This window comes from Salvia miltiorrhiza, chromosome 8 (genome assembly GCF_028751815.1).
Source record: "Salvia miltiorrhiza cultivar Shanhuang (shh) chromosome 8, IMPLAD_Smil_shh, whole genome shotgun sequence".
NCBI lineage: Eukaryota > Viridiplantae > Streptophyta > Magnoliopsida > Lamiales > Lamiaceae > Salvia > Salvia miltiorrhiza.
In genome coordinates this window covers 5293943-5305731 of record NC_080394.1, presented here as the reverse complement: position 1 = coordinate 5305731, position 11789 = coordinate 5293943, and the positions used below count along the sequence as shown (strand labels likewise).

The 11789-nt window shown below is 35.9% G+C and overlaps 3 protein-coding genes across 5 annotated transcripts in view; 1 reads left to right on the top strand and 2 right to left on the bottom strand.

The window, feature by feature from the left end:
* Positions 1-11789, top strand: part of LOC131000296 (single-stranded DNA-binding protein, mitochondrial-like) — a 130013-nt gene that overhangs the window by 65516 nt on the left and 52708 nt on the right. The gene's annotated exons all lie outside the window — the stretch shown is intronic.
* Positions 1760-4726, bottom strand: LOC131000290 (uncharacterized). The gene is made up of 6 exons (XM_057926124.1): positions 4160-4726; positions 2916-3318; positions 2583-2667; positions 2401-2487; positions 2062-2304; positions 1760-1975 (listed from the first exon to the last, which is right to left on the bottom strand). The coding sequence occupies exons 1-6, from the start codon at positions 4327-4329 to the stop codon at positions 1902-1904; spliced, it is 1062 nt and encodes a 353-aa protein (XP_057782107.1). The 5' UTR covers positions 4330-4726; the 3' UTR covers positions 1760-1901.
* LOC131000286 (ETHYLENE INSENSITIVE 3-like 1 protein) lies at positions 8690-11673 on the bottom strand. Of its 3 annotated transcripts, none has more exons than XM_057926117.1 (2): positions 11519-11673; positions 8690-10737 (listed from the first exon to the last, which is right to left on the bottom strand). In XM_057926117.1, exon 2 carries the CDS (start codon positions 10631-10633, stop codon positions 9014-9016), a length of 1620 nt encoding a protein of 539 aa, XP_057782100.1. In that variant the 5' UTR covers positions 10634-10737; positions 11519-11673; the 3' UTR covers positions 8690-9013. The 3 variants fall into 3 exon arrangements, with proteins under 3 accessions (XP_057782100.1, XP_057782102.1, XP_057782101.1); XM_057926119.1 differs by lacking the exon at positions 11519-11673 and adding an exon at positions 11395-11509; XM_057926118.1 differs by lacking the exon at positions 11519-11673 and adding an exon at positions 11146-11315.

Below are 11789 nucleotides of genomic sequence, written 5' to 3'. Positions count from 1 at the left end.
TATATAGATGAGTTGTCGTTTATATTTGGACAAAAATTAAAATTAAAGAAAAATATTAGAAATGAAACGAAGCAAACACACATGTATGACCTGTGGCTAAGCCAAATTAGTTTTATTTTGTTGCTGATCCTTTAGACGTTGTCCATTTCAATTTCACCATCAAAAACTGCCACATGTAATTGATACCTAGTATTTAGCCACCATTATCTTTCTATTAAGACAATCGAATTATGATTATAATTATTGTGGCAGTAAAATAAAATTTGCATGAAGATTTTGGACTTATATATTTGTAAAACTAAAAAAATATAAAGTTAGTCACTCCAATCTGACAACATACATTTGATGAATGATTATTGAAGTGGAGAATTCAATTAGTTTGATTAGTGGAAATGGATGGCCGGCTGCTAGCCTTTGGTAAGAATTATTCTACTTCTTAATATTTTTGTATTTCGTAATGCATTTTTACGAAAGTCATTTGTGGTTCCAACCAAAAATAGGCAGAATAAATTTATTTTAAATGACAGAAAATACCCGAAACATGCAAGAACAAAAGCACAAACTCGTTGCCAAAATTAATGGTGCAAATTACAATAATTAATTTTCTCTATCAAACTAAAGATTAAATTAAATTTTTCAACAATCAACTTCTCCATTCAATTAATCATTACCATTGAAAATGCATATTAACTAGCGTTACAACCATCAAATTCTTGGGTGTCACTACAATTATAATTTGTAGATGTGGATTCTTTTTTTACCATACAAACCTTAAAAGGTTATTTGTGAGTAAATGTGACATTTTTTATTTGATGAATACCATAGATAAAATTGAGGTTATTAGCCTGTAAATACACGAACTTTTTATATTTTCTGAAATTTAACATGACTTTTATTTTTAACCCACAAATACACTAACTTAGCATTTTTTTTCTTTCTTCTGATTTTTGACATCGACATGAAAAAAACTCTATTTATTGTTGAGGTGGAGGCCGGAATACATGACGTGGACTACCAAATATGCACTTGAATAGAGTAATTTGATTCATTATTTTGATTAGAGAGTGAATGACATGGTATATCGGCCTTCACGTTAATAGTAAATTAGAATTTTTTTTCTTGTCGATGTCAAAAATCAGAAAAATGCTAAGTTCGTGTATTTATGTGCTAAAAATAAAAGTCATGTAAAATTTCAGAAAATATAAAAAATTCGTGTATTTACATGCTAATAACCCATAAAATTGATATGATATGGTAGGATTAGAGAATGATTAAATAATCAACTCAATTTAATATGATAAATTGAATAAGTATATGTCAAATTATTTATCAAGAACTGAACCATGCAAATTAAACATATGTATAAGTTAAATTATTTTATCAATCATGCCTTATCACTTAAACTAAACATCTTATATAGGATGTGTTTGATTTGATGAATGAAATAGATAAAATTGATAGAATTGAAAGAGTGATTAAATGAACCACCAAACTTTGGGTTGAAAAATAATTACTCATTTAGATTATTAAATACGACACATGCTCAATTATACAAACCAAACACTTGATTAAAGTGAATTATTTATTACCACAAGCCTTGTTAATGACATTCCTTTCCTATGCAGTGATGGGGTATTAGAATATGAATCCTAAAAAAAAACATGTGTTTCCTTCTTTCTATAAAGCTTTTCGAATAATACATATGTTCGACTGCGGATTAACAGTAAACTTGCTTCCGCAACTAAGCTCATGGAACAAATTGCAAATAAATTATTCCATCAATTTTATATTTTATGAAATAAATTATTTCTACCATTACAATCAACCAACTTAAAACGAAAAAAAAAAAAGTCATTAAAAAATACAAGTGTGTATGAGCAATTCTCTGTTGATATGAGCCTTTAGATTACCCAACCAAGTTTCTCGAAACAGAATGCAATGATAATCGGTCCTCCTAAATCCCCAAGCGTACACCCTGCAAAATTTTGAATTGTAAACAGATATTAAGCATAAATACTTAGCAGTAATTATGATGATCATCATAAATCGTTCGCGTCGTACCAATCCACTGCCCGGTTCCGGGACGAATTAACGTAGAGCCAATGCCAGCTCCTATAGATGCAAAAACGAGCGAGGCACAACATCGGACAGTCGTACCATAAACCTTCTTTCCAAGGATCTTAAGTTCTTTTGTTGTATCAGTTGTTGCTTCACTGTCCTTGGATTTAGTTATTTTAGAAAAAAATGCGTAGATATTGAGGCCGATTTGAACAGCCCACGAAGCTACAACTCCGAGGAGATGTCCTGTTAATACGAAGAGAGATATTAGAAAAATCGAGAGAGATACTAGGGTTTAACCAATGAAACCCTAATCAAGAACCTAAGATTCAATCATATGACCTCGGAAAGTGGTTCTGCTAACACAGTAACAGAATGTACAAGTTGGCATTTTCCTCCCCGCCTTCCGAATCGCGGACTTGGGAACATCTGCAGTGATTAATATGTAATGTGGGGCGTTTAGAGAACATATGAACATTTGGTATCCAAAAAAAATTAACAAATGAAGTTTATAAATATTATACCCTTGAGAAGTTTCCATGCTATGCGTTGTGAAGCGTAATGAACTGCAAGTCTTTCAAGAATACGTCTAGTGGTAACCACACTTGTCTGAACATGGAGATCAAGACATAAGGTTAATTTACCCTCGAAGCCAAAAAGATTAGGTTTTGGTGAATAATCAGGAAGGTGTATGGTTCTCATCAATATTTTGTAATTGCAAACTAGGGTGCAAGAAAGAAACGATACATTAACTTTCATAAAACGATAACCAACATGATAATGAGATAAGACACGACGACCTATAAGCTTTAGAACCATGCCAGAAATGTTCTTGCTTTTCAAGTAATGAATATTACCTCACGGATTATTTGTATCACTGATTTCTTAAATGGCTCAACCAAATCTACATGATGCTCTTCTGGATTCTCAACTAGAAAATCTTCATCATCATCTTCTGTAGGGGGACGGGGTTCCAGAAGTGGCAAATAGAATAACAGAAAAGACCTCAATGATGTCAGGCCAAAATTTTTCCAATGAAATGCCGATAAGAGTGGTTTCAGCTTGATATCATACTGCTTGAAACTGCGACTTAGTTCATCATTCCCGAAAACGTTCCCAGTCCAATAACTTTTAGTGTTATTCTCACCAATGGCTGCATCAACATAGCCAGAGCCAACTTGCCCTGCTCGAATAGCAGCATTGAGATCTTCACCCAAGATTGCACCAGCATCACAATAGGCATATTGCATAGGGTCATTACTGAGAAAAACCATGGATACATTAATATTAACCAACTATCAGATCGACGACGAGCCATACCACGCAATTGTGATACAAATAAATGATTGGACACAAGGCTTTTCTTAAGCCATGCAGATACTACATAGGCTTCACATAGTGTGAGGACCCTCACCTAAAAATCATCTTCAGAAAATACTACATTCTAGAATGAAGATAAGGAAATCACTAGCAAAAATACAGCAATAATAAAAGACCCCCGCGTTTTTTTTCCAATACTAATATAAACAGAAGATGAAAAATTCCATTACATGTGATCATCTCAAACAGTCATGCTTTCTTCAAATGTAAAAGGGGGTGTTTACTATTCAGGATTGAGTATTACTATCTTCATTCTTCACATAAATCCTATACCTTGAAAGCCATAAAGAACCAAGCATGTTATCTCAAACTGTAGAAATAATCAACAGCTTTAGGATATCGTAAACAATAGATTGGTCTATCGTATACTGTTTTATTTATCTAGGTTAATCCTGAATATTAAACGCCTCGAAACGATATAAGTCCGGCAGAAGCACATGTGAATGTTCTACTATATCAATCACTAATTTAGTACTATAATTACCAAGCACTCATACAAAACAAATAATCAAGCTCCTATTACGCCAGTAACCCTGCATTAACACTTAATTTCCACTTAAGCTGGGATAAAAATCTACAACTTATCCCCTATATTATTACTGGGTTGGAACAAATAAAAGCAAAAACGATAATCATCCATGATCCATCAACACTTCAACAGCTTAATCCTTCAACCTACTGCATTAGTCAAGCAGAAATATACACATTAAACACAACTTACCCAAACAAAGCTCGATATGCAAAAGGAGTTGCAATGGCAAAAGAAGCGGCGGCGGCAGCGGAGGAGGAAGCGCCCACAAAGCTGCCGAAGAATGGGTCTCTGGAGCTAAACGCTTGGTTCCCAAAGCTGGGTTTTTTCAGCAGCGCATCGAGTATTGCCCTGGTCGCCATGATTCGGAGCTCCTTATCGTTCGAAACTCAGCTCGACGGAAAGGGTTTTTTTCCCCCAATTATCAATTCCTAAATCATAAAAGGGTTTTGATACTACTGAACTACCGATTCTGATGATTCTTTGCTTACAAACCCTTAACAGGTGAAGATTTTAAACCCAACAGCCAAAAACAGAGGAATACGCTTTTCCCCAATACAGCTGGCGAAGATTCGCAAGAAGATCGAGAAGTAGAGATGATTCGTGGTGAATAAGCAGAGAAGATGAAGTTCTGGTTGGGAGGAGAAAGGGTGTCGGATTATCAAATTGTTGCTCTCTCAAACCCTAGCGGCATTGGGTTTTGTCGGCTTGTAATTAGATAAACCATTGTCTCTGTGTATAGCCATGTCTAGGTTGTAATATAATTCCTAATTATTGTTGTGTCACAACTTTTAACCTTTTAATAAAATATTTTTTTTATTTTTATTTATTTTTAAAAATATTCAATTTTAGTATTTTTTATAAAAATGTCTCAAACTTTTTATTTTCTATTAAAATATTTTCAACTTTCAGCATTTTCTAAAAAATATTATGCTATACAAAATATTCAATAACGAAATGATGAATTACTTCGCTGAATTTTGAGGTGAATTTTTTCCTTTCCACCTCACCTGTTCCATCTAAAAAATCTATTAAAGTGATTTATATCATTCTGTCATCGAATTTTGTATAACAAAATATTTTGAAAAATATTGAAAGTTGATATTTTTAATGTAAAATTAAAGTTTGGGATATTTACGGAAAAAGTTGAAAATTAGAAAAAAAAAATAAAAGAAAAAAAAAAACTTAGCGTATTTTGTGAAAAATACTGAATATTTGAGACACAACACAAAACATGATTAGTATAAAATCAATTTCCTATCTCAAATAGGATTTGTAAGTTAGGTAGCCAATTCTTTTTGGAAAACTAATTAATAATTATTCAAAATAATTAATGGCAATTGTAAATGTGTAAATCTTGTAAATATCGTATATTTGATTAATTATCGAGGAAGTCAAAACGGCGAAATATCACTATATTTGTGGAATTAACTAATATGAAAACAATAAAAGTAAAACACAATTTATACGTTATTGTATAAATATATATATTTTGTTTCATCAAGTCTGTACAATTTTTTTTCAAGAAGTCTTTGAACTTTTATTTTTTACTTTATTGGACCTTTATTTAGTGGATTTAACCTTTTTTTTTCCCCATCCAGCTTATTTTGAAATTGCAGTTGCAAGAAGGATTGAAGAAACATGTTGTTTGCCTCAATAGACTTGAACAAATAAAGGAAAAATAAATTTATTAATTAACCAAACAGTTAATTAGCTTATTAGATTCATCAAATAAAGATCCAATCAAATGAAAAATAAAAGTATAAACTCGTTACACGTGCAGGAATCTGAATCGGGGATCGTGAACATATAATTAATCACAAGCTTCATTAATAACTCGAATAAATATTGAACTATTTAATTATTTATTTGATTTATTAATTGTTGTATTATTCCACTATAAATTCAGAATTGCACCCTCCTTAATTATACAACATATATATTTACTCTACAAACTGAGGAGTCGATTGATATAACGAGTTGTATATATATGATTGTCTGATTAAATACAGGAAATATCCGTTAACCTCTTTCAATTATTTATTTTCATTATCCATAATTAATTATCTAGTGAATGGTTGAAAATAATACTCAAATTGCTTTTGCGAAGATACATGCATAGAGCGAAGAATGCGGGCGCATGTGTTATGCTTTTTATTTTTCTGAAAAAAAAAAAGAGATTTATTCATCGCACGAACACGGGACATGGAGATGACCCTCTACAAACAACGGGGGTTCATTCCAAACATGTATCGTAGAAATATCTCTCGCAGCTTTAGCTAAGCAATGAGTTATAGCTATGGATGTCAATCGGGCTAACTCACTCGGTTTCGGGCCAACCCATTCGGTTTCGGGTTAATTTCGGTTCGGGCTAGTCGGTTTTTTTATTTTTCGAGCTAAAATTTTTCGACCCTAACCCTAACCCACTCGGTTTCGGGCTAGCCCGTTCGGGCCCATAAATTTATGATTTTTTTATATGTATAATTTTTTTATATGGATAATCATATTATTGTAATAAAAATATGTGTCGTGCTTTTTAAATCAAAATATTTCACCTTATTTTAGATACAAAAATTAGTGTTATTTTAATGTAAATTTACATAATATCTAATTTAACTTTGTTTCTGATAAAAATTGTATATAGATATAACATTAATTACTATCTTTCCTTAACTTTTATATCATAAATATTTATTATTAATCGTTAGAAAAAATCAAAACATATTATACAATCATCAAAATGTTATTATCAAATTAAAAAGTAAAGTATTAAAGTTTAGAAATCAATTATTAAGAAAGTGTTCGGTTAATCGGGCCAACCCTATCGGGCTCGGGCTATTTTCGGTTCGGGCCATTCGAGCTAAATTTTTTTCTCGCTAAAAATTTTCAGCCCTAACCCACCTTTTTTATCGGTCTATTCGGGTCGACCCGTCGGTTTCGGGCTTTTTTGACATCCCTAGCTATAGCGTTTCTAGTACGGCGAACATTACATAAATGAACTTCGGGGGTGGAGGCCAACTCTCGACGATAAAAATCAGCAAGAACACCTCTTTCATTGATAAGCCCCACCTTCTTCAAAATGGCGTCACATGCAATCTTGCTGTCACACTCCACCCAACCATGCAAATAACCAAGACTCTTTAACCATGACAGTGCTTCCTTAACCCCCATGATTTCCCCCTCAACAACATCCCTATGGCCTGGAATCTTCATCTATTTACCAATCACAAACTCCCCCACATGGTTTCTAATTACAATACCAATTCCCATGGAATTATCTTGAGCAAAGAACGCCGCATCCACCCACATGTGTTATGCTAAAAAGTAAAAATTAATATTCTATGAATGATACAAGTTTTAATAAATATTAGGTGATCAGTCTGTTATTACTGAAAGAAATAGTATTTTTATCAGTGAAAAAAAAGATTCATAAAAAAAATTATATATTTTTTGTGAAATTTATGAAAATAACAAAAAAAATACATATTTTTATGGAACGGGAGGAATAATTGCTATATAAGTGGAACTAGTAGTGATTGTCGAAGATGCATGCATAGTGCATGTGCTTTGCTCAAAAAAACATAAATGAAAAAATAGTTACTATAAGTAGAAGTAATGATATACGGCGAAGAGTGTGAATGCACATGGTGTGCTAAAAATTACAATAACATAAATAAAAAAAGTGATATAACTTGAACTAGTGCTTGTCGAGTCAAATTGCTAACCCTTCTTGTTAGATTCAATGCATCCAACGGGTTAACCTGGACTGCAATTATTTCGTAGTACTACCTCATTCTATTAATAATATGCCATTTTTTTGTAGACATGAATTTAAAAAAAAAAATAGTTAGTTGATATGTGTTAAGTAAAAATAATGGTTAAAACAAGTGTGATGTTATATGAAAATGAGTGATTGTAGTTAGGGTCGGATCTAAAATTTATTGATAGAAGGCTAAACTTATTGAAGTATGAAATTTGAAGATACTGCACAAGTGTTTGAAGGCGGAAATCCTCGAGTAAATCTTTTTGGAAAGTCCGTACAGTTCATTTTTGTGTTCGAGTATAATATTAATGAATTTATGCAACAATAGATACATTGAAAATACATTAAAAAAAAAACTACATATATGAATTTTTTTAAATTAAGTCCTGTGGATTTATTCACCAATTGACGGTCCCACGGATTTATTCACCAATTGACCCTAACCCTTCGAGAATCTAGAACTCTCTCTACTTGGATAATCGGTATTTTAAAATGTTATAGTATCATTTGTATAACATAATAATATCAGTTATAGGCAGTGTCATTTGTATAACCGAATAGTGTCAATTATACGCAATATCATTTATAATGTTATAGTGTCATTTGTATAATCAAATAGTTGTCAATTACAGACGATGCCATTTGTATAACCGAATGATGTCATTTACACAGTTCGAGTTAGGATGTGAATTTTGATAAGTGCGTGAATCAAGGTCTAAGTGTCGATGCAACTCGATTACACTCAAGATCACCTCAAAAAAAAACTATATGAAGTGAAACCCCCGTGCAATACTTTTCAGTTCAATCCCTCTATTATCAAGTCCTAGATTCACGCACACTATATTAATTACACTTTGCTTACTAGTGTAGAGTTCCACGTGATGTGAAAGGAAAAACAGCTAGCAATTACATCACCTTTCTTGGATTCAAGTACATCACACTCATTGTCGAGTTTTGGATGAGGATGAACTATTTGATAATTTATTTATGAATTATGATATCAATATCATACATCTTCAGTCAAGTCAACAAAATACACCCACCCACCTTACCCCTCAAACGTCAACTAAAACAACATCAAACACAACATAATTAAGGTTGTACATCAACAACCTAAACCAAATAGAAAATCAAACCTACACAACAAAAATATACCATAAACTATAGTATATCATATATCTACATTACTACATAATCCTAATAATCTATATTGCACGCGCAAATCCTCATTCGCTTATTACAACACAAGCCATGTCTGATTGAGGCTGTCCGTGCATCGTTAGTTAGTACCACATGGACACATCTTGCTTGTCCCTCGGAAAGCCCTCGCCGAAGTCCGTCGACGCCGACACGTCGAACGGCGAGCTGAACATCATCGGGAACAGTGCCGCATCGTCGGAGGCCATGTTCACACCCTGCAAATCCTTTGCCACCGCGCCGGCGCCGTTGCCGCTGGCATTGACGTTGCTCTCGTAAAACGACATGAGCTCGTTGATCATCCTCTGCCCGTCTTCCGGGACCCCGGCTCCGGACAGATCGAACCCGGCCGCCGCCTTCATCTCGTTCGCGTGATTATTGTTGTGGAAGCTCGAAACCCCGAACTCGCACTGCTGCTTGAAAGGGCAAGAGCGTTGGTGGTTGTCCCTCCACGCTCGATCACGGAAGCCGTAGCGAGCTTCGCTGTGCGGGCATTGAAGGAACTCGCACGTGTAGAGCGTCTGTTGATGATCCATCATCATCGTCATCGCGCCATTCGCCTCGTTGCTCGATTTTCGCTTCTTGGAGAAGTCTAGGTTGATGATGGTCTCATCCTTGATGGGATGGGGATGGAACAGAGCGAGCGGGTTAGGCTTCTGCTCTTGCACGTCGTCGAAGCTAGACGGCTCAGCCCCGTCTACATCGTACTCGTTGGTGTCGTTGATGGGGAACGACCCGCTGCCCTCGGAGGAGGACAGGGATGGGCAGCTGTCGGGGTAGAGCTCCCGAGCAATGGCTTCCTCCTGGTTAACAATGGCGAGCCAAGTCGCGCTCTCCTTAGCCGTCATCTTATCCTGCAAGCACTTGGACTGTCTCACGAGCTTCCGAATCTTGGCAATGTCGGGAGACATGTGCTTGATGACGGCGGTGAGGACGCCGACCTTGAACGCCTTCTTCAAGTCGTGAGGCTTCTTGTAAGGCGGAGGGCCGCCTTGGTCCCTCTGGAGGCCCAACTGGTGCCACCACTCCTCCTTCCCAGTCGGCCACCACGGAGGCGAGACCCCCTTCTCCAACGGGAATCGCCTCTGAGGAGGGTCGCAGTGCTGCATCAGAGCCGAGAGCAGGGAGCCGAGGGTGGTGTCCTGAAGCTCCTGCAACGTGTGAGGGGTCGGACCGATAGGGGCGCACCCCTCCTTCTTGCCCGGGATCATGTTATCCGATTGGTATTTGGCTATCGCAGCTGGGCCGTTTCGATCAAACCTCACCTTCTCCTTCCACCACTCCCTCAGATTGTCGGATGCCCCGCTCACGGGCTTGCCCTTCTCCGGTATGATCCCGTAGACGAAGCCCTGAGCTTTGCACACTTCCATCATTTTCAGCATGTACTTCAAGATCCCATCTTGAGCCCTCGACATCTTCTTCCTCCTCGCCTGCTCCTGCGAGTGCCGCTGCTTCACACAATCAACACCTTCTTTCCCCTTGCTCATCTCTTTAAGCCTTTTCAACCGCATCTTGTCCCTCCACATTCTCTTCTCAAGTTCATCCACGTCGATCTCATCATCGGTGTAGTCGTCATCCTCTACCACCGACTCCGGCTCCGCCTCCGCCTCAGCAGGCTGAGGAGCACACATATCTGCTCCCTTTACCGGAAGAGATTGCAAGAAATCAATGTCACCACAAAACCCCATGTCTTCAAACATCATCATCGTTTCAATCCCCTCAAAACCAAACCAAAATCGCAGATTATGAACTCTAATCCAACTTCAAGCTTTAAATCAGTTACAATGGAATCACTAAAAAGGTGTTATACCTGCAAACAAGCAAATTATGAGCATCAAAGAAAGTTACACCTAAGATTGCTTAAAGTAATACAGAGATTAGATTTTTTACACACGGACAAACAAAGACTTGTAAATTAGATTAATTTATTACTCTTTTTGCAGAAATTTAGAATATTATTAAAGCTAACTAGATAATTTAACATATCACAGCAATCACATGAACTTTAACCAAAAAGGTGGAAGAAAAAAAAGTGAGCTTTCAGTTAAGGTTCTTAAATTCTAAAATCTAAAAGCAAAATCTCAGATCTAACAGATTACAAAAAAATTAAACAGTAATTGCAGAAGAAATACGAAAGAATTAATCAAATTGACGCATCTAAAAACTATATTTTGGTAAAACTCATTCATCCAAGAATCATCTGAAACAATTGACATACAAATTTCCACATCAATTTCTCCGAGGAAATCGGATCCACACGCAGTTCACATAGTCGAGGTAAAACAAGAAACCCAAAAATTTATAAAATTGAAAAAGGCAGGATTTTTGCAATTTTCTAATTGAAATATTACTAATTGAGCACCAAACTGAAGAAGAAAAACCCATCACGTAACCCCTGACACCCCTAAAAATCCACACCTTGTCAAAAAAAGAAATAAACAAATCAATCAAAGACTTGAGCTTTAACCGAAAAGGAAGGCGAAACTGTAAGAAATGAACCAAGCATCAAGCAGCAAACAGCAAGAAAACAAAAGGAAGTAGCAGTAGAAGAAGAAGCAGATGAGAGAGATATTTTTCTCTCTGCTTTGTACCTCAAGAGTATTCTTCCTACGGAGAAAAAACAATCCAAACCCTCTCCTTGGTGCGGAAAACTAGACCCTATATAGAAAAAAGAGGAGAGAGAGAGAGAGAATGATGCGAGGAGAGGAGAGGACTTTTATTTCGTAACTGTAAATTTATGGAGACAATTATTGGAGTGGTGCATCATATATGGGGAGGTGAAAAGTGTGGTCGTTTCGTAAAGCAGAGCCGTGGAAGAAAATTTATTACAGCGCGCGCGTGTGTGTGTGAGAGAGAGTGAAA